Source organism: Curcuma longa, chromosome 11, assembly GCF_044706935.1.
Source record: "Curcuma longa cultivar G26 ecotype Majalengka, Jawa Barat chromosome 11, ITB_CL_G26_1.1, whole genome shotgun sequence".
Classification (NCBI taxonomy): Eukaryota; Viridiplantae; Streptophyta; class Magnoliopsida; order Zingiberales; family Zingiberaceae; genus Curcuma; species Curcuma longa.
The window spans coordinates 16632043-16657532 of NC_133871.1; the positions used below are offsets into that span (position 1 = coordinate 16632043).

Consider the following 25490-nt stretch of genomic DNA (forward strand, 5'->3'; position numbering starts at 1 on the left):
TAAAGTTATAGTTCAGAAATAAAATTAACAAACCTTCAATGTGAATCTGAACAGAATTTAAGTCATGTAACTGAGTAAATATCGACATCCACATGAGATTCAAATAACTAATCCATCAATTCAACCATTAAACCAATAACATGCAGCTTTCTGTATTGAAATATGAATTATATATATGAAGAAATATACTTCATTATAGGTACATAAGGATTCCAAAAAGTTGAGAAGATTGTCAATCATCCCTCTTCGTTGAATGAGAGCTAGCTTATTTTGTTGATATACTTACAGCGTTGCAAGAAAAAAAGAATAGATCACAAATTCATTGGAGTAAAGTAGTAATAACAATGGATTTCACAAAACCAGTAAAGTAGTAATAACAATGGATTCACTGATGCATGTACAAAGATACAAGGCTTGGCTTGCATTAGCTAGCAATTTATATATTATATATATGTGAAAAAAAATCAATCCCACCCCTTCCTAAATTTATGGGAGGAGGCATCGGCACATTCTGTACAACTCGGTAAATCGTTCTAAAAATACAATAGACGTTTTAAAAATGCAAGGGTACATAAAAAATTTTAGGATCTGCCTAGCTAACAAAACTTAGGTGACTCAAGAAATAAGTCCTTGTTTAGAATTGGGAGTACAACTTGCAGCATTCAGGAAAGAACTCCATGCAGCTGAAATCATACCTCGATGATGGATAGTTAACTTTCTGGCTGCAATTTCTTCCAAATGACTGTGGGTACTCCATAGCAAACAGGAGCTGCTCCAATTAACATGGGCAGTCGGCATGACTCTCGTGCTTGGCTCATGATGGACACTATCCTGTTCCTCCTGCAACCTTGCTTATTAGCAGATAAATTCTGCAATTTTTCATTGGCCTGTTTCCTTCTAGTCTTTACAGAGGTGGTGGTCACCTCTTTGTTTATGTTCATGCAACTCAACTCTTTCATTAACTGGCCATCCCTTGTGCAATTGTCAAGAGGTTCTGAATCTTTGAGCTGCCATGAATTCAGCAAGGCCTTCCCAAACCGGTCAATATCTTTGTCCGTCACATCCCAGAGGTTTGCAATAACACATGGAGAACCACCTAACAGATAGGATAGAGGAGCACCTTGCGGAGCATAACACCCTTTATGAACAAGTGCCCCACTGCTGCAGCCCATAAGAACAGTGGCAGCACAATGGTCTAATTTCCGAATTTCTTTTTCAGGCATATATTGTGTTCCTGCATCATAAATGTCTTAGACCCAAGTTGTTAAAAAGATTGAAAAAAGTCTCAAGTCAACTTACCACTCCCATGACCAAAATACAGGAAGAGATCACGATTTTGCAAGGCAAATCTCAGCTCTTTAACAGTAGGAATTACTCCAGCTTTACCCTGTAGGAATTTCATTGGATAAGAACATGATCATATGAACAAATCATAAGGTAATAGTAATGAAAGCAATTTAAGTGAGGTCATCAACACCTATAGTAATGTAATTCCATTTTACAAGATAAGTTTCATATTGTAGATTCATATACATTTACCAAAAAACTGATATAAGATTTCAAGAGTCACCTCCCATTCTTGGCTTCTGAACCATTGCTCGAATTCCACTTGTGTATCATTTAGATCTCCGCTTGGGTTTAACAAATAGTAAGCATTAACAGGGTCGACAGCAGGGATGATGGTGCCAAATGCCTCATCCTTTTTATGATGAGAACAGCTTTTGTCGAGTGTTGCAAAGATACTGCTGATAGATGGCATTCGATAAACCTCCTGGTTCCTTAAAATTGGTATGTTCTCCCATGGCAGCATCTGTTGTAATAATTAACAAACGATGATGACAAGATAAAATAATTACTTCTTCAATGAATCGTATGATGAAAAAGGTTGAATTTAAAAGTCTACTGGAGGGTGTTAAAATAGTAACCTTTCATGAATGGCAAATGAAGACAATGAGCATCAAAAATGCATGTATTTAACACAAGACTGCAAGCTGAACTAAGATTCGGAAGTTGAATTTTTGCAAATTTTCATAACATTGCACAGTAATATTCAGCTTAACTTGATAATAATTTCAAGTTGGAAATAACATGACTGAGATGCCTCACCTGAACATCAGAATCCAGCACTAGAATCACTGGTTCTCTGTCAACATGTTCTCCATATTCAGTAACCATTTCCCTAACCAAATCGTGAATGAAATTGATTGCAGTTTCTATCTCAGGAGCTGCAGGAAATACTCTAAATCTCTCTTGACCACAGCAGGCACCTCGGCCAAAATACCCATTGTATAATAATAACTGATGGATGCATGATTCTGCATCAATTATTGACTTTGAACCACCAATGATAGAGCTGATCAAACTATAATTTATTCCATGTTTACTATGGGATTTTAGAGCATTGATTAATTTGTTAATCCTTCTGTCAATATTCCGATACATTGATGAATACTCGCCCAGAAGCAAGCAACCCCAGGGTCCCAACCATGATGTTTCTATGTTTCTGTTCAAAATTAAATAAAAAAGATCAATTTAGTTTGAATTTTGATAAATATAGAAATGCAAAATCCTGATGATCTCATAACAAACTAAATTAAAATGTAAAAATAAATAAATCAGAACTAATCTCGCAAGATGTGAACGAATATAATGCACAGGATGCAAGATAATCAACCCCAATAAAAAAAATAGCAAATAGAATTAGGCAAACCATATCATATCAGTATCTTACCTCAGCAATTTGTTTAAACAGTTGTCAAGTCTGATTCTCTGAGACCACCAAGTAGCAAATTTTGTTTGTGTATCAGCTGGTGATAAGGTTGAATTAAATAGAAAAAGAAAGTTCTCTTCCAAAAGCTTTCTAAAAGACGGTAATACACAATCTACAACAGAGTAATCCCATGGGCAACTCCATTGTTTGGCAGATTCTGTATCAGCACTACTGAATTTTTGGCATGAAATGCCAACTTCAAGTTGGTCTGATTGAAGAAAAATAAAATGATTCAGCATTTTAAAAAATAAATAAAAGAGCTGTTAATGTTAGAAGCTTCATTTGAAATATTACCTTCCTCAATGAGATTCACAGGCAGTAACATAACAACAGGTTGGTTGTTAGCAACTAGTCTTGATACAAGTATCCAAGCAGGGAAAAAAGAAGGCAGAAGTAGCATTTCACCAATGAGGTTAGTATAATCACCTCCAAGCATGCTTATACAAATTATAGGAATATCAGGGAGGCTCTTGAAGAAACCACATACATGTTCTTCAAGATCTTCAAGATATTCTGGAAAACATCTAAAACCAAAAGAGATATAGCAAAGAGAGAAGATATTATAACCATGTCAGTGTTGGTGTAGATACATAATAGGTTGTTGCAAAAATATCACAAACCTGAGGAATTTGGATAATTCTGCAGTGTCATCCATCATACTAGCATCAGAAAACACCTAAAAGACAAAAAATATGCATTTATAATAACTAATCCATAACTAATTATAAACCATTATTATCCTGTAGTGAACCGGCAAACAAACAGGTTTGCTATGTTTACACATTTAATTAATTTAGTTCACTGAGTTTTCACGCCTGAAAATGTGTTGGATTAAAAAGGTTGTCCTTGGAAATACAAATTTGGAAATTAAATTCTGATCTCCATGTGTATGGATAATTTGAGATAGTTCCTTAAAGATCTTTCACAAATTATATCTAATTCTAGCAATAGGTGTGAAACATGCAGCATCAGAGGTAAAAAAAATCATATCTTTCTATGTATGGATCGATGTCTTAGATTAGATAGAGACAACAATCCACAATTATCCTTGAAATGATATTGCCACCTCCCAAAACATGAGTATAGCATTGTATATGAGAAAAAAAATCTCTTTGAGAAACAAACAAGAAAACAGTAAATGTCCTAGTCCAATCATCCAATCCACAGACAGAATAACCTATAAGATAAACTAATCTTGAACTAGAGGGAACCTTTTTATGGGATGGCCAATATGACTTCAAACCTGAGTCAAGACACATAGCAACCATGCTATGGTACTCTGCAATTAAGTAACATTATGCAATAGTGAAGCCACAGCCCTACAATGACATGAAAATTTGGTAGTGTTCTAAAAGCAGTAAGCAATAACTTTAGTTAGTTTGGGAAAACAATTCACACCTACAAGGGCTAGGCAGGCCATCTATACTGTTAAGAGGAAAACAATTCATTCAGTTCATGAAATGATTAAGAACTTAATGAGGTCCCTTTGACAATTTTTCTTGGCTTAAGAAGATTAATTCTTATGATGTAACATAGTAAACTAAATTTTTGATATAGGAATTTATATGTTAATATAAACATTGCTTTGCAAGTGATCAACACATAAATCACATACAGGTTACTAATAAATCCTACATATTCTACATTGTAATATTATGTATTTTATATGTTATAACTGATAAATTTTTCCATGTGGAATTATGAATTGGATTGGATGGATTGCTTAGAATACTTCATTGGATATATGTTCCTCAATTTCATCAATATAAATATTTTAGTACCAACTGTAAATGCACTATGCAGCAAATAGAATGTTTACTATGTGGAAATGCCTTTTAAAAATGGATTTGGAAAATTAACAGTGATGAATTTGGTGACCTCAGTGGCATAATCTAATGGACATGAGGCTTGAAATAGACATAGTTCAAGCCAAACACCACTTAGTCTTAATCTGAGAACCTTTTTACTTAGAGGCATAGCTCATGTGACAATTTCATCACATGGAACAGTAATGATATTATTTTCCAAGCAATCAAAACACAAACATAACTTTAGCACAAGGTATTAATATTATTAAATTGATCTCATTTTACAATAACATTGTGGTTCAACCAAAAAAGATGAAGAGAACCAACCTGTACTTAACTTTGTAATGCTTATATATTTTGAGTGAGCCCAGTCCAATCTTTATCATTTATCAAATAAATAAACAGACAAAAGACAAGATAACAAGTGTGACATAATTAACAGGCACAAAATAACTAATGATAGCTTATAATGCAAGACTCATTAAGTAATCATTGAAACCAAAATAGTTAATGATTATCCCCCAAATATGAAGATTAACCCAAAAATAAATTATGCACACAAAATGTTATAGTTAAAAATTAAATTTACATAAATGATTGGCAAGATGTTGTGTTAGTAATTTGATGATAAGAAGATTACTAGAAAAGCAAGCAGTGCAAGCAGATAGAAATGCTAGGAATTACAAAGAATTAACAATAGACCTTGAGAGGCTGACTATTGAAGTATTGACTGTCCACATTTGTACCAACTGAAGCTTGGTGGAAATATGCAGCCCAATGGTTTAAAGAGAGAGATTTTTCAGTTTGCACAGGTAATGAAACAGAGCAGTCTATTGTGGAGAATAGAAACATCAAAGATAGCAGGCGAGAGACCTGCATTATCAATGGGAACCAAAAGAAATGCTTCTAAGTAACTGCTTGATCAGTGATAAACTACTTATTGCCTATACAAAATTGGAAATGTCACTGCAATCAATGAATAGAATAACAAATTTTATTCATATTGGAAAGGAGTATGATTTGTAACCTTGTGAAAAAGCAGGGGATTTTCACGACAGAGTATGAAAGCATTAAGTAACCAACTACATATAGTTGTCATCTGAATTTTGGAGAAACTGCAACAATTGGTCCTGCAAAGGACAAAATGACAATCATGTCATCTTCTCAAGTAATTAACTATATCATATAAGGAAAATTATATACTTTTGTAAGGCCAAATGACCTGGGATTCTCTGATGTACAATTCTTCAAACAAAACCAACACATGTTGTACAACACTGCTGCACGTTCCATGCGAAAGAAATCACCAAAAGTCTCATCCATGAGAAGGTGAATTAAGCTGGAATCAGATGTTCCATAGAACCTAAGAGATTTCCAATTGAACATCACAGAAATGCAACGACCAAACACTTCGTGCACTTCATGATCTCCATGCTTTCCAGAGTGAGTACCAAGACATTTTGCTAAACAAAAAAGACAAGCACATAAGGGAGTTAGTTATATCAATACCTGATAAAAAAATTGGCATCATGGAAAACTTAGAAGAATAACTTAAGGTGGAACAGCATTTTAATCAAGACATAATACCAAAGTTCAATACCTATCTTGATGAGAAGTATTGTTGTGAGATGCCGACTATATGATTCCCACTTCAGATAAAGAATATCCTGCATGAATCCACTTTCCACTACTTGGAGAATGAGGCACCTCCAACATTTTATTTTGTTGCATCCACATTCTTCTTCACTTCCACAAGCAACTTCAGAACTCTTATAGTGTCCCTTTGATAGTTTAAGCTCAAGAGTATCAGACCCATTGTAATTGGTAGATGTATTCACAACATTAATAGTTTGGGCAGTAGAACGGTTTCTTCTTGGTCTAGTTTGCTGGCTGAGATCCTTCTCGAAGGATTTAAATAACTTTTTAGAAGTTTTCTTGACTTGTATGGCATGTGATTTTAACCATGAATTGTCCAAAAGCCTTAGCTCGTCAGATTCCTCCCTACCTTGTCCTGAATTGGGAACATTTGTATGGCTACTCAGCGAAAGGCAAATACTGCATACAGGTAATTTTACTCCCTTGTTAGTTGAACACATTTTAGTGTGATGTTGAGCTGAATTTCTGGCTTCCCCAATTATATAAGTTCCTGGCTTCTGATAGATGTTAATATAAGTCCTAACAGAAGCCTGTTCCAGTTTTTCAATAGCTGATCTATACAAGCCTAGTGCATCAGGCAAACTTTCAGAGCACTCGGTTTGCATTCTTTTGGAGAAGATATTTCTAGATAAATCACCAGCTTGCATGTCAATCATAACCTCAAAAGTCATTTTACAACGGTCGCATGAGATCATGTGGTGATAATCCACAAGTAGTTTTTTGGCATAGTTAATCTCATTTGCAGCCATGTCCCAGCACTGTTTCCTACAGTAGAATTGACCTGACAAATACAGGATCAAGAGATCTGCTTTAGCCTGTAAAAAATGATAAACACCAGCATAATAGGGAAGATAATTAAGTAAAATACCTAAATATATTGTGAAAGTAATTGCAAGGACTGGGAAGCCCCTTGAACAGGATATTTCTTTTCCTATTCGAAAAAGATGTTCTGCTTCAGCCCCATTACCGGTTGATTCACAGATAACGCCAACCTGAGGATGCAAGTTTATGCAGCATTACAACTAAAGATGAATAATAAAATATCATTAACAGAATAACAAATTATGAACGAACCTGCAATGTGCTTTCAAGGTAGCACCTAAGAACACCCCATACACTATGAAAAGAATCAATTGAATTGCCTGACTTATTAGCACCCAGCCAAACATCTGTAATAGCATTGCTCACTGCCTCGAGGCATATACGATCATTTGTAGATTGAATAGCTTGATCAAGCTTGTTTTTTGCAGACTGTTCAGTGACTTTATAAACAAATTTCCTCCTAAATAATTTGTCCCTCAGACATAATGCCTTTCTCGCATACAAAAGAGCCTAAGCATCACAACAACATCATAAGATAATTAAGGATAGCAGAACAAAATAAAATGAGATTCAAAATGAAGAATTCTATCATGTACAGGTGAATTATGGTATCATAGTAAAGTAGAAAAAAGAAAACTATTAGACTACAGGAAAATGAGAGCATTACTCCATGCTTAGCTGTGAATAGAAAATACTTAAGATTATCACTTCTATCTACAACCAACTCATTCAATAAAGGAATTATCTACAAATCACTTTTTGTGTTATAATGTATCATTAAAGTTCTGATCGAGGGTCAAGGCCTGAATCCGGTGGCGTGACTGGAATGGTTGGTATTTGTGCATAGACGAATGGTACATTGTGTCTGTGTTAACTCATGATGATGTAGTTACAAAGAAAAAGAAAGAGCATATGAGGTGCTAGAGAGTGGTGAGAAGAAAGACAAGGGAACCTTTCTGTCATTGTCCAGCATGCTTGGACAATGATGATCTGGAGAAATCGACAAACACCTGAGTCAACCTCCCTGCCAAATGCCTATTCATCTGGATATTGAGGAAATTGACTCGTCAAAAGTGGCTAACAGAAGCACCTCAAGGACGCATCCATTTCAGCTTATCAAGTTGCATCCATGACCCTACTTGAACTAAAACCAGGACAAGCAGCACATAGTGAAACTCAATCTATGATTCAAGTTACAAAAGCATCTCTAAAATTGGACTCTTCAGTAGACGGCACACCTAGCTCTAACATCAACACCCTGGCATCGTTATTTCAAGTCAACACCCAAGACCCCTATCAATCATATTTAAAAAATTTAAGAAACAACAAATTTCAAACACAGATCTGCACCATGTTAGATATTCATATCCTAGTTGGACTAACACTACAAGAAATAAAGAGTTAAGTAAGAAAGACAACATGTATATTACCTGAATGAATCTTCCATTGGAGAAAAGCCTTTCAGACAAGTCATAGTAAAGATATGAAGCCATGAAAGTAGATTCACTGGTCAAAGGAACCTAAAAGGCAAAAAAGGATCTATTGATGGTAAAGAGTTTATCAATAATAATAACCAAAATACAGTTTCAGTCACTTCAAAAATTTAACTCGCCTTTGAGATTAGAGACGATGCAACCTTTTCAACCTCTTGAGTGCTCATCTGAGCACCAAAAGGCATGGTAACAGAACACCCTTTTGGTTCAGAGAAATGAGAATCTGTTGGCAATAACTTCTGCAGAAATGTGCAGAGAGTTGGCTGATCACCTTTCATGCAACTTATCCAATAATCCAAAGAGTTGGCATTTGAATCATACTTCTCTGACATACTGAAAACAAACCCTTCATGAATTGGACTGTGACAAAGAGAATGGTTTAGCCTTCTGTTATTCCACAGCATGGTAATACACTGCTCCAATGGTACATTCTTTGACAAGCAGAATTTGATTATCAACTTGCATATCTCAATTTGCAATTTCAGGCAACCCTGAAGAGTAATGTGAACACTCTGATGTTCATAAAATATACCAGAGAATTGAAAGGAAAGACAGTTGAGAAGTAATAAATGCACCAAAAATGTTTTAGTAGTTTACCTTTAATGAAAGCAAATCAACTATAGAGCATAAGATAGGTAAAGTATCAGCTAATGGGCACTCATAGTTGTTGCTTGTTGAAGGATAACCTTCGATATTGATGCCCGACCACAAACTCAATGCACACTGAACATTATCAAGAATTACCTGCCCCGGACACAGAAGAGTCAGAAAGAAAAAATAAATAAATAAATTTCCCATTATTATTGCTTATGCACAAATAATAGAACTACAACTATTTCTTAATTCAAAGTAAAGCTGGAACTCTTACATTGGAGTCTTGATTGGCCTCCTGAGCACATTGTGCATACAAGAGGTATGTGAGAGCCAACTGATGAGCAACTGAAGCAGCAACTTGAGAAGTTTCACTGTATGTGAATCTCTTTTACAATGAGGAGATGACACACTTTAATCAGTTTAACATATTAAAATTAGATGATGAAAATTGTAACCAAGAAACTTACAAGTAATGACACCGCTTCAGAAAGGCATTCAAGACATTTGTTTATGCCTTCTGTTCCAAGAGCTCTTAAACTCTTTCCCTTCCTAACTAGAATTCTCGATTTTTGCAAGTTGTAGTCTTTTGATGTATACACATAATTCAACAGAAGGTCCATAATCTTCAATTCCATTTTTTGGCACAGATTTGGATTGTGAGATTTGAACACTTCATAAGCAATAAGTTCCTACAAGAATGCAAAACACAAGATCATAAAATTTTGTTAAAGGAAAACAAAGCATCATCAACTTAAAAGGAAACTTGGTGTGCAAACCTGTTCAAGAATTTTGCCTATTATTTTCTTTGACCAATTCAAGTCACAGTCGAGAAGCAAGTAATAGAGAATTGGAGCATTACCCACTTCATGTACATCCTTAAATTCTTCACAAAGGATCTGAACTTAAAAGGTCAATATTTAAGTAAATTATAAAAAGATAAGAATTATCAAATAACCCTGTTGTTACCTTAACCCATTGATGCATCAAGGTTGATAAGCCAGTGTCATTTAGAGCCTCATCAGCGGCAGAGAATTCATATAAACTCTTAACAATAATGCCTTTTATGTTTACAGTGTCATATTTATGAAGAAATCCAATTATCTTTAAAATACGTGTCAATGCATCATTAATGGCATCTTTATAACCATCTTCGTCAATATTATCACTATGGAATTTCTTTGAATTCGATGAGTGCAAACTGCAAGTAAACCTCACATATTTCCATGTAATTTCAAGGCACAGCTGAAATGCTTTAGATGCCTGAAAAGAAAAGAAGACTTGTGATCAGAACATGTTTGAATCACTATCAGAAGCATTGAATATATCAATAACAAAAGCAGAAAGGAAAATGACAAAATGGCAACAACAAAGTAGAATTTTTTTTTTTTCAAAAGCTCGAAAATGTTTCAATTACTATCAAGCAATTGCTAATTAAACATATCAATAATACAAACAGAATAGAAGATAGAAACAATATAGTGGAAAACCTTTTCTTTCAAATGGAAACAATGCTAAAGAAAAATATCAACAAAGAAAATACAAAATTCTAAATGAGCAGATAATGACATTAACAACTTACTTTCATTCTGAAATTCCAAGTAAGCACAGCCAGTAGGCACCCATTTGGTGGCAAAGAGAAGCATATGAAAGACTCAACGTCAATAATATCCACAGTTGCAAATATAGTACTAATCATGCAGATATAATCAAAACTGATACCTTGCTACTGCCCATGGTTCAATAGTTGCATCTTCAAGTTAATCAATATTATTACTTTAATGGTAAGTTGTGACTTATCCAATGTGATTACCGGTAAACTTATCTAATCACCATTTAGATCTCAGGACATGAAATGACTAATTATATTTTTAGATAATTACATTCAATCAACTACAATTGCTGAATGAGGTATGATTCATCTAATCACTTATGACAAGTTGACAACAGGGACAAAATGGTTGATGTGAACTTCACAACCATATTGAATCAGTCTTAGAGAACTAAACAACATATTAGAATTTTGTCATTAGGTTGATCTCATGTGAGTGCCCTACAATTAGAGGATGTCCTCGTGGACATATCTTTCATGATTACTAAGGTATATTGTTGATGTACTCTTTTAAATAATTCAATGCTTCATGTTGCTATCCTGCAAGGAAAAATGGATGTGAAGTATGCTAAAGGTTCTCTGTATGCAACCTCATCTAGTCCAGTTACCAATATTTAGTTGCGACAGTTTTGTCTAATTGATCTATTGATTATCTGATGAATAAATTGTATGACCGTGTATGGCTGACAAGAGCAAGGTGAATAGACAGAGTGCCTAATTATCGATGCTAGACCCTAAATGCAATCACAAATACATGTTCACATGTCTTCAGTCTTCTTCAAAATTCAAACTAGCTGCCTTGTGCAATCTTGATTTGGATCACCTACCTCCGAGTCCTCTCAATCTGAGCTACCCACTCTCAAGTCCAATCCTCTCAATCTGAGCAACCTACCTCAAGGCCGATCACCAGGTCAAGTCGGCATAACTAACCTTGCATACTTAATGCACCAATCATCAAATACAACCCAATAATGCAATCCTTTGTCAAACATCAAATTGTATAGCTAACCTCACAAGAGAGGAAACAACATAATCACTATTGGAACAAACCCTTCCTAGTGGTATTTTGTAACACCAAAGTTGAAATGTTTCTAAGTTAATTACTACAGTATTATAGTTTCAATCTCTTTAATAAAAACACCAAACCTCGATCAAGTCTAGAATTTCAAACAAAACAATTACAAAAAAATAACTACTGTGACAATTAAGCTTTCAAGAATTTTGCAAACATTGTTGTGCAACTAAATTGTTTGTTATAGACTGCACATAAAATAACCATATAGTATATGCCTCATTCATCTTCAATGTGAAAAACCTGAAACCAAGATATCAACAAATAAAATTTAGTCAATTCCACTTCACGCTTTGCCACATTTCATTCAAATGGAAAGAAGAACGAGACAACAATACAATAAGGAGAATTAGAATTTACATAAATAGAGATACCAAAGACATAATACCTTCTCCAGCCATCCACTATTGTAGCATACAGCTCCAACATTATTTATTGATGAAATAAGAAACTTCAGCTCTTGCATTTCTATCCGTGTACTTGAAATGATACCATTTATAACTAGTAGACTTTTCTGAAGTTAAAATAAAGTGTGAATTTGTAAATAACAAGAAAAAAAGCAAGAATTCTCAAATTTGACATCTAATTATCAAAAATAACCTCGTAACTTTTGTCAGCTATAAGGGAGATTTTGAAAGTTGATAATGCAATTTGAAGTAGTGTTCCTTGGCTTTCCACTAACCTCTGCTCAATGCTCTTAAACGTGACACTACATCTATAAGTTCATGAGTCAATATCAAAACCCAAAAAGGATTTCATAAATAAAGCATGCTTAACAAACTATCAAATGAATTGATTGGAATAGCATCCATAAAAAATATGAATGCAGATGGAACACCTGAGAAACTTTTCTTCACAACCATACCTAGTAGAATCGAGGAACAAATCACAAATTTGATGCAATGCCTTCTGGAGATAATTTAATCCATCAGAATCCAGAAGAGGTTCCTGTGCGGAAGCAATTCTTTTCCAAACTATGCTCACAAATTCCACCATTTGCTTGCAAGTAAACTCTAAAGCATCAATGTATGAAATGAATGAGACTTTTCCATGTGTTTGCATACAAGAATTACTCGTGCCAGATTTTGAAGAAGTCATAAAACCATTACTTGTGTCTTCTATCTCACTACTAAAGTCCATCCCATCTTTATGGTTTATAATATCAAAGCAACTGGCTAATTTTTCCAATATAAAAGACAAGTTTTGCAAATCAACTCCATTTTCACTTTGATTAGCCTGAATACAACTAAACTTGAAGTGCAAACCAATAGCATAAAGAGTTAAAATTGATGTGAGAGGAAGTGACACCTGAGAAAAGCAAATACATCATTTCACTAAGCAAAAGATGAATTGACAGCTACAAAAAAAATAAACAAAGTGTATGTACCTGACATATATCTCCACCACTTTGACATAATAATTCTGCAGCACTTCTGCACATATCTAAATTGGAAATGCAAATTCGGCGAGCAAAATGTGATACAAATTCAAGAAACTCATTTGTAGCATTCAGCAAATTAACCTGCACAAGGTGCAGAAAAGTGAATGCACATAGAATAGTTTTGAAGGAAACAAAATACTAAAAACTACTGGAAGAATATAGGATATAGAATACCTTTGATTCTGCAAAAACAGTAATATAAGTAATTTTTCGCTATGTTACTTTTGTGTAGATTTCTTTTGACAAGAAGATGATTGACATCAAGTGGATGTTATCATTTAAGTAACAGGTGCTAGGGTGAGCACTGATGTGCAGAAGCTAGATTGTCCCTAGAGGAGTAAGCATTATCAACTTTACTAATGTACTTGCAATCAGCAGATAATATTGCAAAGAATCAATGATGATCTAGTTGCTAGTTATTTCTCCTCCCTTCTTCTTTGTATTGATTTATACCAACCTATTTTAAAACATGTCAACTACAACTAGCCTAGTATGCCTGGCACCTCATAGGTATCAATATAACAGTATGAAAAACACCCAATGTTTTTTTTCTATTTTCTAGGACACTATCTCAAACGACCATATTAATATTTATACTGCAGAACCATAGAGGATCAACACTATACATGATTTTCAAAATCAGTCAATTAGGATAGGAATTTCCAATTATCTGATCTTTTCAAGAAATCAAGCCTCCAAAACAAATGAGTTCAACTGAAAATTTAGAGTTAAACTGATATTGACTGAAAATTATTAGTAGTTCGTGAGCAAATACAATAAAAAATATTAGAATAGATATAAATTCAGGATGCACAAGAGTTACAGAAACAGATTCAAATTTGGAATTTAAAGATAAATAAATTGTTTTTCATAGAAAGAAGACCTAAGGCAATTTTATTTAATAAAAAATTTATGTGTAGCAAATGAACATAACATGGTTAGGCAGCTTTGGTTGGATTAATATGATTTTTTCACAATGATTACAAACAGATTGGTTTTACAATACAATAGCTGATCAAAAAAATGAGTCAAAGTATTAAAGAAAACCACCTTGCAGCTGCATAAGATGGATTGCAATGCTAATCTAAAAATATCGAGCAAAAGAGAGCTTCCATCATCCCATTGCAAGTCAACCGATGAAGATAGTTTTCCCACTCTCTGTTAATTAAATATCCAAAAGATCAGCATCCATTAAAACTAGCCAATGTGGCGCATATTCAGACTTCATATTACAGCATACTCTATAAAAGTGGTCTATCGGGGAAGAATTTGCACATTCCTTCAATGTCCTCAGGCAGAAATGACGCACCATATCTCCTTTAAAGAGTCTGTATTCTTCAAGTAAAAAAAACGAACACCTGCACATAATGTCAAGCAAATTCTGGAATCTCCGGAGTCCTTCTGGATTTAAAAACCTGCATGTGCCACTTTTCCTTTTATTTGATTATTGTTTGGATAGGCAATCAGCAATAAGCAATTGTCCAGAACACGTACCGAAGCCAAGGCTGAACTTGATCAATCAAGGCTAAAATCCTATCATATGCCACCTCCTTCTGATTTTTACTCTTGTACGATGAGCCCACAAGAACGGTAATGACTGTGATAACCAGTGTGGTGACATCCGGATCATCAGTTCCGACGAGTGCCGGATCAGGTAAATAGCAACCAGAACCAGAAATTTTTCCTTTACGCGACTTGGGAAGCGGTGCAGCCTCGACAAGAACCGATCTTAGGTTCTCTAGAAGCACTAAAGCTTCTTCTTCAGCTTCAGCGTACCTCTCCCATGCTTCCAAACAGAAGAGTAGATGGCCTTTCTGGAGGTGAACTGAGTAAGCTTTGCCGGCGAGGCAAGGACCAATGCAAGCCAAGCAGTCGAGCAGAAGGCGGTACACTCCGAGCAGCTCGGCCGCGATCTGGTCGTCGACAGTAGAACTTAGCGTTTTGGGGCTCTTTCGGAGTAGCGAAGGCAGGATTTTGAGGGCTTGGCAGAGGAAGGGGAGGAATCGTTTCGCGAGGGGGCGGAGCGCCATGGGGTCGGGCCCCGACGTTTTCTTCTTAGCACCTCTCTTCTTGGGAGCGGCGGCGGTAGCACCGGCCTTCGTGGGTGCAGCTGCATTAGGATTGTGGGAATGGAGAGGGATGAAGTCGCCCAAGGGGAGGAGGAATGAGGCGAACCGATCGTAGATTCCGGCGCGGATGGAGCCATTAAGAGATTCGAGAAGAACGGAAGCGGCGTCCGCATCGGCGGCCATCGGCGATGCCGATCGAGTGTCCGGGATGGGGAGGAGAGCGGAGTGAGGAGGAAGCCTCGAGGAGACGGGAATAGGGCAAGGAATGGGAATTATAAGCGGGAAAAATAGACCGCCGGATTAGAAACTTTTCAACTAACTCGGTTCGGTTCGATTATCGGACCGGCTGACACAAACTTCTCAATTAAGGCAGTTTAATTAAATTAAGAAAGTTGAATATCTCGTTAAATTTAATAAATAAATTCGAACATATATTTATTATTTAATTATTAAATAAAGATTACGAAATGATCCATCCAAACCTTATATTAAATTTATAAATAAATAAAGAGGTTTTCAAAATAAACAAATAAATTTATGATATTAATCATATTAACCAATCAAATAAATTTAAAAAATTATAAAAAGAGATAAAAATATTGAAACAAGCTTTTTTCACTTTACCCCTCAGAGTTGAAAAATTATACCGACCAATATCAAACATTTACTGAACATGTGGAAAGAACAAAACAGATTCAATACCATGAAATGCTACATTGAAATGTTTACAGTGGTTTTGATAGCTTAGACTTGAGCAGGGTAGAATAAACAACACAAGGATGAAGAACCATAAAAAAGGAACAAAATCAAATAAAAAAGAATGGTAAAAGGGACCAGATGATCATCACAGTAGCTTGCTTACTTGCCACAACAAATTTCAGAAAATCATTTGGGTCTCAGTCAGATAAGAAGGTAGACGCAGATCATCAACAATGTAAAGAACAGTGGTGCAACGTTATGATGTCCGCTGGATGGCCTTGGAGAAGGCGGTGCAGCACCAGGAGCCACAGGGACAGAGGCAGGAGGCAGAGGTGGCTCTACCACATCAGCAATCGTCAAGGATAGCATCGGCGATAAGGCGGGTGGCATGTCACTCGGAAGCATTAGCTGTAATAGTTGGCCAGCTTGAATAGGTTGCATGAAGTTTGGTGTATTGCTTCCCATGTTCCTGCATGAACTCCCTGCAGAATATGCAGAACCATGTGTGTCAAAAGCCAAATGTAGTCTTACATGTCTTACGAATGCAAAACAATTATAGAGTATCCATACTTTTGTATCGACGAGCTGTCCCAGGGAAGTCTGTAATTACCCCATCAACTCCAATTCCATTGACATATGAATTGATCTCGACAGTGGCATCTGAAAGGAAGTCCCACGGTTGCGATACAAACTCATTACAAAAGACATAAGCATATACGTCAAGGCCTGCCTCATGAAACTGAGAAACCAAACCCGTTTCGCGTGTAGTGAACAGCAGGGATGAAGGATAAATGGATTGTTTCTGAAGGGCCACAGCATTGGCAAATCTCTTGATATCTGCCACTGAGGAACTGATAGCATCACCAATGGACTTATCAATTTGATAGACAAGCTTATACTTTGTTAGCTGCTTGAACTTCACTAGAACAGCACTGTCGGATGACTGAATCATGACTTCTAAAGTTGTCTTGTTATAACCGGCATCATTTAGGGTAGAAATGACTGAATCTACTACGCTAAAGCCTAATTGCTGAGCCATAAAAGCAGCATGCTGTAACCATGGAGGCATTAGTAACTACTAAAGGCTTAATCCTATAAAACATTCTTATTTGCAAATTAGATATTGTCTAGCATTGCTATCTCAAGAACTATATAATTGGAAGAATTTTGATGATATTCATTTGGATTGGAGGTACAAGTGACTGTCTCTTTACTCACCTCCACGGAGATTAAGACCCCAGACAAAGGCTTGTTTTTCGCAAATGTTAGAAAATCAGATAGTGTCATGAAAGCTCCACTATTCTTGTAAAGTGGATTCCGCACCATAGTGAATGATGCAAACGGCTGCGAAATTAATGCTGCAGCATGCAAAAATAAATGTTATTATTCGATATTGAAGAGCTGGGAATAAGGAGAAGGATGTGCCATCGCTGCATGTTGATTAAATGAATGATTAGAGCAGCAAAGAAGGATAATTGCAAGCAATCCAATAGAAGGATGAAAGGAGGCATATTGACTATGCTAGAATCAGATACCAGAAACATAGAAGAAAAGAAATGTTAACTGTCTATAAAGATTAAATTACTACTTTGAATCTTTTATGATATAGAATTCTATATGGGATGCCTTGAAAGTGGAGGAGAGGAAGAAGAGGATATGAAAAACTCCATCTCCACCCTTATTCAACCTCTTTTCCATTCAATTCAAAAAGGCCAAGGCTGTCTACCACCAATCGGCAGCCAGTGATTGACGATCATATCAGGCAAATGATGATGGCCCATCAACAATTAATGGCCACTGACGGCGACAACTAGCAATGGCCTGATGATGGTCCGATGGTGGTTTGACATCTAGTAGCAATTAGCAGGTAGTAATGATATTGACCCTTTATCATTTTCTTCCTGCTCTCCTTCCAATTTTTGGGTGCATTAATTTTGGTGGAAAAGAGAGGTGAAGGAATCTCTCCTACTCTCTGTAGTTCCGTCCAAGCAAATAACTGTTCTTCATCTTTTCCTTCTCCATCTCCTTCTATTTCGGCTCCTTCCCACCAAGTAGATATTATCACAGATCCACAACCATGTTGATTGCTCATACCAATAGGACTAGGAAATTTAAAGAATTATTGATTTTACAGAAGAAACAACAATTTCTGAATACAACAACGTACCCTAACTTATATATCAAGCTATCAAATTCTTCCATGCCAAGTTACTAGCTACAAGAAAAGATCAGGAAAGCAAATGAACTCACGTTTTAAATTCTTCTGGATTTGGTCCCATGAGAGATTGAAAGTAAATATTCCAGGAGTACTCTGAAGTTGAGGAATGCTGGAGAATTGAGAACTGAACTGTGATCTTGTGACAGTGGTAGTGTCGGTAAGGTCTATAGCACTCATGCAAATTAGATGTCCATCTTTTGTAACTTGAACAGGACAATCAATAACATCTGCACCGTCCTCGACTGCTTTCTGGTAAGCCAAATCAGTGCAATCTGGATAGTCCCCACTGGCTCCTTTATTTGAGATGATTAAAGGTTTCCCTGTATTATAATTTTAAAGGAAAATATTGAGAAAAACTATCATAAGCGGCAATTGTGTCTAAAGCTGAGTGCTATAAAGGAAATCAGCATACCATGATCGATATTGCTTTTGTTTAACTGAGAGAAACAACCTGCAACAATTACAACTATGTCAAAGTAGTAGCAGGAAATTCTAATATGTGATTAGCTATCACTGTCAAAAAATATTCATGGTAGCGATAAAAATGATGGCTGAATGCATTTACTTCTTGTTTGCATTTATCAAACTAAAAGAACATGGAAGATAGTTCAAAGGAAGAAGAAGAACAAAAGCTTAGTTGCACAGCTGGTGTTTTGGAGGGAAGAAATTAATTTCTCTTACAAGAAAATAACAATTTGATTAAATCTTCAGGGAAAAAGAAAGAGAAAGATTTACCTATTGCCTCTGATGGAGTTATAGGGAAGTCTGTCAGTACCCCATCAACTGAGAAAACTCCATTGTTAATGAACATGAGATACTCTGCTACTGGATCATAGCTGTAGTTAAAGCTCAAAATGTTATCATTTGCAAAGTCTGCTGCGTAAATCTCCAACCCAGCTTTATGAGCATCGTTCACAATGGATGTGTAAGGTAGCAGATAATTATCACTCGAAACTGGCCAAATGTAATTCTTTGGAACAAGAATTCCAGAAGCAAACGTCTTAATAAATGTGAGATTGCTCAACAGTGAACCATATGTCCGGTTTGTAGATGGTTCACTGATGCTTTTGTCAAGAAAACGGAAAATAAGTTTCGTTCTGGTGTTTCGAAGTCTCGGTGCTATGCCACTAAGGAAAACCACCTCCGGAGAGGACACATAGTCCACAATGATTTGCCTCACTGCAGAAAGAAGAAAGCTCCTCATGCTCAGGTTGTGTTGTGTGTAGAAAGCATTATGCTGCATTATGAGCATGGCAAAAGAAGTTATATGAAAAAGTGCTATTGTGCTTGAAAGTTGTATCAATATTGATAGAAGTAGTATGGAAAAGGATACTTAGGTTTACCTGTATATTTAACCAAAGAGCACTGTGGTTGATTTGTGTCCCTAAAACATCAACAGGAAGAATGGGGAAGGCACCAAATTTAGGTGTTCGAGAATAAATTGCTTGCGTTACTGATCAAAATATAATCAATGATGAGTATATCATCCTTCACGCTTGTTTTAAAACAATGCGTATGCAGACATATTTTGTACTTACAGAAAACTTGTGACAAATCATTGCTGGTGAAATCCACAGAGAACCAGCCCGATGTGTTTACACCATTAACCATGTATGTTGTCTGACTCTGAGGATAAACAAATCCAATATTAGTGCAATTGTCTAAATTGATGTCGGGAAGACAAACCCCAATGCCATCTTTTGTCAATTGCACATTACACCATAAAGTTGTGTCATTTGAACTGATAAGTGACACAAAATTATAGGCAATGAGACTGGAATCAGGAAACAACCCAGACAAGCCTCCTTTAGCTATTATTGCAGGGGCTCTACCTGAAATATGACAACCTTGGTTGAGGCACAGCACAAAGCTAAAAGACATAGTAAATCAGAAATAGACTGAAGATTATACATTATGAAGTTAAATAAGGTAATAAACTGTGCATATCATAATCTCATTGTCAGGCTATGTACGAGAATAAGTCTGGCATACACTTGTCAAATAAATCAATCAGTCACCGTATTAGTTCATGGCCACAGTACTGTGTTTTAGGCATCCATTTTCTACATGTTAATTCACTTTGCAAATCTTTTTCCCCGATTGAAAATCAAACTTGAACAAAGCATCATTATAATAGCTAACCTTTTGTCATGTGATGAAATAATGACCCTAACTGATTGTGATTCATGGCTAAAGTGGCCAAATAAAGATTGTAAATTTTCAGGAACATGATTCAGCTTCATATGAGCCACTGGAATAACAATGGATAACTTAACAATGGTGCACGTCATTCTGCATTTCCTGATTCCTAACAGCATTGTATGATAAGTTCAAATTGCAAAACCGAGCAAATTTTCTTCCACGCACACCACCAGTCTTGTTAAGCTCTTTGGTTCAGAACCCTTAATAAATTTCCCTCAATCACTAGTCATGACACGCTTAGAGAACCAACCCATCTTCTCATCAGATTGAACAACTAGGCCAAAACACTTCAGTTAATAATAGCTCCTTCATTTAAGCTTATAAGGCTTCTTGGTTAGCACAACAAATAACGAGAAACTAAATTGGGGTGTCATCATCTCCCCACTTAAGTCTTGACATCCCGATCAAGACTCAAGTCCAACTTATAGCCATAGTTATCCCTAAATCTAAATGGTAGCATTTTCTGTATTTCATGCCATTGGAGTGAACTTGCTTCAAATGTTCACAAGCGCACACCACTAGCTCAGCACGAATAGAAATTTCTACAAGCAAAAAATAGCAGGTAGACATTTCTTCAAAAACCAAATGTATCAGTGTACATCCTCATCTGGAAGCAGAAAGCCAAAGGATCCACCTTAACATATAATCTAGCACTTGAATAAACGCACAAGAAACAAATTAAAATAAATGTAGATAGAAGATGAAACTTTCCACGACTCTCGGCATTAACTATAATCAAAATTGCTGAAGGCTCTTAAATCTTTCTTGTCAAATTTCCATTTTCCACAGAATCAATTTCCTAAAAACGTTTCCTGTGGCTGTGGGTGAACTTGCTTCAAATGTTCATAACCTCATAGCACACTAGCTTTGCATGAAATATAAATTTCTACGATAAAATAGCAACTAGACATTTCTGCAAACACCAACTGTATCAGTTATATCTTCAGCAGGAAGTAAAATAAAAATACTAGAAGGATCCGCTATAACCCTGGAGGAAAAAAATAAATAAAAAGCGAGAAGGAAATCCTAAAAAAAAAATCCCGCCTGCTCAAGAGTCAAAAACTCACAACAGATCTACAAAAAATCCCGCCTTTACCAAGCAAGAAATTAAAGAGAACAGTCGCTAGCGAGAGGGAGAGCATACCGCTCAAGGTCAGCCATGGCGAGGTATTCTGGCCAGCGGTGAGACCCACTCGCAGAAACAACAGCAGGAACCCCACGAGGAAGGCGGCGAGGACGGCCACACCAGACCTCTTCATCATCGCCCGCCCGCCCGCACGCGAAGAGACTGATCAAAAACTGGCTCCTCCACCGTCCAGAGGAGCAAGGGAAGGTGGAACTGGGCAATGGTGGAAGGACAGCAGTGCGATGTTGGTTGTTGTATGCCTTTTATTTTACGAATTCCTACATGAAAAGGTTACAAATCGGCACCATAACCACAATTTGCAGCGTAATCGACGTACGGAATTAAGCTCAACCGCTGGAACAAAGTGGAAATCTTTCCTTCAATTTCTGTTTACGCGGCAGGATAGCGAGATGACGACGACCGAGACTGAGTCACTGAGAGACGAGTTGTTCCCAGCTCAGCTCGCATAATGGACTGAAGCAGATAGGCGAAGGTGGCGGCTCGTCAAGTCCCCACACTTCTCACGTGCACAGCTTGTGCTACGTACGTTAAATTTAAATTTTAAATTTCGTTATTTTTTTTACCCCTCGTAATTAGTAATTTTACAATAATGTAGCAAACATATACGTACGTATCCCGTCGCTTATCTATCAAAATAATAATAATATTATTAAAATATATATATATTTTTTAAAAAAATGTTAACTCAAACTCCACCGCTTCTCTCCTTCACGTGCTTGTGGGCCACGAGTTAATTGGCTTATTTAATAATGGCATTAAATTTTTCCATTTTTAAAAATTATTTCATGCTAAAAAAAATCAGTAATTTTTCATTTTTATCGTAGCCTATAAAAGGACGATAGGAACAGGTGGCAGGCTCTGGTTGGTCCCTACCAGCTGTGAAATAGTGGGACCAGGGCAATGCTTCAAATGACTAATGGGGCCTACTACTGTCCTTGCTCGTGAATTAGTTAAATCAGTTTTTGTCTGTTGTCTCACCTTCGGCTACATCCCTCCTTACCCTCGTGAACCCAACAGCCAACCATGATCACGCCAAGACACTTGAAAAGCTCGTCACTCATTCACGAGTTCATTATCATTTATCAATGGACGGAAACAAAAAATTTATATTAAAGAGAATGAAAAATTAAATAAATATTTACGTTTATTCTTGCTCATAAATAGAACATTGACAATAAAACCGTTATATATTTTCTTTGATAAATAGATTAATGATCTAAATTTTTTATATGATCTAAATTATTTTACTTTCTACGTAAGAGTGTAAACTTTTTATTTTTTATATAAATTTTGAATTCGATCCATTTTTTCCACTAAAAAATTAATTAAAATAATTGGTGGGAGGAATTAATATTCCAGTTGTGGCCAACCTTGCTAATTAGATTCCGGTGCATTAAATAAAAAAAGATTTAGCTTCGCTGGATCACGTTCCACTGTTAGAATTGAAAAAAAAAAAAAGAAAGAAAATAACAATAATAATAATAATAATAATAATGCAAATAAAAAGGAAGTTTGTTTCTTTTATTTAAATTATTATTATTATTGAATAAAAGGAGATTTCTCCAATGGTTTTCTACCACGTGTAGGTTGATTATTAAACTATTTATTTTTATCTTAAAAAAGAAAAAGTCATTTGGTAAAGTGAGCCAAATCGCATGGCTATCTAGATTGGGCGGGCCCAGGGCCAACGACATAGCGTGGGCCCCACTGCTATCGCAGGCGATAGGCAATGCAATCTGTTCTCACATGTAATTTTTTAACCCTAACTGGAATTTAATTATGGAAATAAATGAATATTTAAATATTATTTTCTTATCCGACGTTCAATAGATTAATTAAGTATCTACTGTTCAATCGCAACCGAAGATAGTCGTTCGCACCTCCGCATTAAATATTTGGATTATTAAAAAATATATTTTTTCTTTATTAAAAAATATTATTTTTTTTTAAATTTAGATTTACTGAAAGATTTCTTCCGACCAAATAAATAATCCTCTCCTCTTCGGTCTTCTCTCGGTTTCCTTTTCCAGCCCTGTGAAGAATTGAAGTGCCCCTCACGTTCTCTCCTCCATCTTCTCCAATTTCCACTGCGGATTTGGCATTTTGAATTTGGAATCTGTTGCTTTCCTTCAAAACCTTTCCATCTCTTCTTTGATTCTTCCTCTCTTTCACTTCAAAATTAAACCTGTTTTCTTTGGTTCTTTACTTGCTCTTGCCTCCTTTAATTTCTGTGTCAACTCTCCTTGTCCTGGCTCTCTTGTTCTTCTCTTTTTGGTTTCTAGCCCTTCCTTTGTGCTCTTAAGCCGTCGCTGAGTGTTCATATCATTCATGTCATGTATTCCGCCATTGGAACACTTCCCTGCTCCAACGCCATGGCTTTGGAGCAGAAGAGCGAGCAATGCGAGAAAAATGGGATCTTGACGGCGACTGAGAACGAAGCGGAGACGATGGAGGACGAGGTCAAGAGGCAACTGAACAAGACGTCTCTTCGTGACCCAGAGGAGGAAGAAGTAGAAGAAGAAGACGATGATGATGAGAAAGGTGTTACAAGCGTTGACCTGGGGCCTCAGGTCAGCCTCAAAGATCAGATGGAGAAAGACAAGGTAAAAAAAAAGACCCTTAATTTTCTGTATTTTATTTCTCTACTAAAAAAAGCATGATGGTCTTCTACTTATTAAATAGAACTAATTTCAGTTTACTCATCAAGAAACATAAGAAGAACTAAAAAATGATACTATCAAACAGTTTTTGTTTGTTTGTTTGTTTGTTTTTGGGTAATCTTCTTACACTTATTTAGAAATTTCAAACTGGAGACCTTTTCATGCTTTAATAATTTCTTCTAATTTGGTGGTTTGCAGGAGGACGAGAGCCTAAGGAAGTGGAAAGAGCAACTGCTAGGAAGTGTGGATTTGAATGCTGTGGGAGGTACTTTTTAAGTTAAATTCTGCAAATGTCCTCCATCTTCGTGCATTAAAAGTTCATTTCATGGTTTTGTGGTAGAAATCTTGGAGCCAGAAGTAAAGATTTTGAGTCTCTCAATCATCTCCCCGGAGAGGCCTCACATAGTTCTCCCCCTTCTCGCCGTGCCGGACTATCGCCGCGTGTGGTTTACTTTGAAAGAAGGAAGTCACTACAGATTGAAGTTCAACTTCTCTGTCAGTAACAATATCGTCTCCGGTTTGAGATACACCAACACAGTTTGGAAAACCGGAATCAAAGGTCGTTAACCTCTCTATCTAACTGATCTATTTAAACACGAACGATCCATTCTAAACTTTGAAATGAAATGTGATCAGTTGTTCCTTTTAATGTGTTCGTTCATTACAGTGGACAGAACCAAAGAAATGTTGGGCACCTTCAGTCCTCAAGTGGAGCCCTACACATACGAAACACCAGAAGAAATCACTCCTTGTGGAATATTTGCAAGAGGAACATATTCTGCAAGAACTAAAGTAAGTTTCATTAAAATCATATCTTACTGGGCGAGTCAACTGGTTGACCTGAAACTGAAGGTCAATGGAATGTAGACGAGGATTTCTGATCCTTATCGTGATTACTGATGGCATATTTCACCTCTTGTATCAGTTTGTGGATGATGATGGCAAGTGCTACTTGGAGATCAACTACACCTTTGACATTCGCAGAGAATGGCTTCCAATCAGTTGAAATTCTTCAGTAGAAATTTGCAAGAATTCAAGAACTAAAGAAATAATTAATGAAGAAATATCGTTGAGTGTGTTTCATTTTCTGTGAGTTTCAACCATTTAATGGGGTGTTTAGTCTAAATTGAGTGAGGCTTAATTAGCTGTTTGTTTTCTATTCTGTTGTTTAACTGAAGAACATTTGGTAGTGTTTGTTAGATCATAAGATTAAGGTTTATTATTAATAAT

General features: G+C 36.2%; 3 protein-coding genes across 4 annotated transcripts; 1 reads left to right on the forward strand and 2 right to left on the reverse strand.

Annotated features, from left to right (window-relative positions):
• Positions 1-710: 710 nt before the first annotated feature.
• LOC141837980 (separase) lies at positions 711-15517 on the reverse strand. The gene is made up of 27 exons (XM_074725354.1): positions 14760-15517; positions 14506-14680; positions 14316-14423; positions 13212-13346; positions 12690-13132; positions 12425-12539; positions 12213-12338; positions 10110-10403; positions 9920-10039; positions 9611-9832; positions 9418-9528; positions 9147-9293; positions 8669-9040; positions 8487-8576; positions 7309-7566; positions 7103-7226; positions 6179-7015; positions 5801-6041; positions 5606-5708; positions 5281-5451; positions 3391-3446; positions 3065-3294; positions 2732-2978; positions 2107-2503; positions 1571-1810; positions 1300-1387; positions 711-1234 (listed from the first exon to the last, which is right to left on the reverse strand). Exons 1-27 carry the CDS (start codon positions 15515-15517, stop codon positions 711-713), a joined length of 6732 nt encoding a protein of 2243 aa, XP_074581455.1.
• A 491-nt stretch (positions 15518-16008) lies between these two features.
• LOC141837981 (glycerophosphodiester phosphodiesterase GDPDL4-like) lies at positions 16009-21966 on the reverse strand. Its single transcript, XM_074725355.1, has 9 exons — positions 21598-21966; positions 19790-20083; positions 19595-19704; positions 18987-19488; positions 18664-18702; positions 18284-18571; positions 17252-17391; positions 16604-17084; positions 16009-16515 (listed from the first exon to the last, which is right to left on the reverse strand). Exons 1-9 carry the CDS (start codon positions 21713-21715, stop codon positions 16235-16237), a joined length of 2253 nt encoding a protein of 750 aa, XP_074581456.1. The 5' UTR covers positions 21716-21966; the 3' UTR covers positions 16009-16234.
• LOC141837983 (rho GDP-dissociation inhibitor 1-like) lies at positions 18712-25432 on the forward strand. Of its 2 annotated transcripts, XM_074725358.1 has the most exons (6): positions 18712-18901; positions 24105-24203; positions 24459-24525; positions 24601-24819; positions 24928-25052; positions 25186-25432. In XM_074725358.1, the coding sequence occupies exons 1-6, from the start codon at positions 18848-18850 to the stop codon at positions 25264-25266; spliced, it is 645 nt and encodes a 214-aa protein (XP_074581459.1). In that variant the 5' UTR covers positions 18712-18847; the 3' UTR covers positions 25267-25432. The 2 variants fall into 2 exon arrangements, with proteins under 2 accessions (XP_074581459.1, XP_074581458.1); XM_074725357.1 differs by lacking the exon at positions 18712-18901 and having other exon boundaries at positions 23656-24203.
• The last annotated feature ends 58 nt before the right edge of the window (positions 25433-25490 follow it).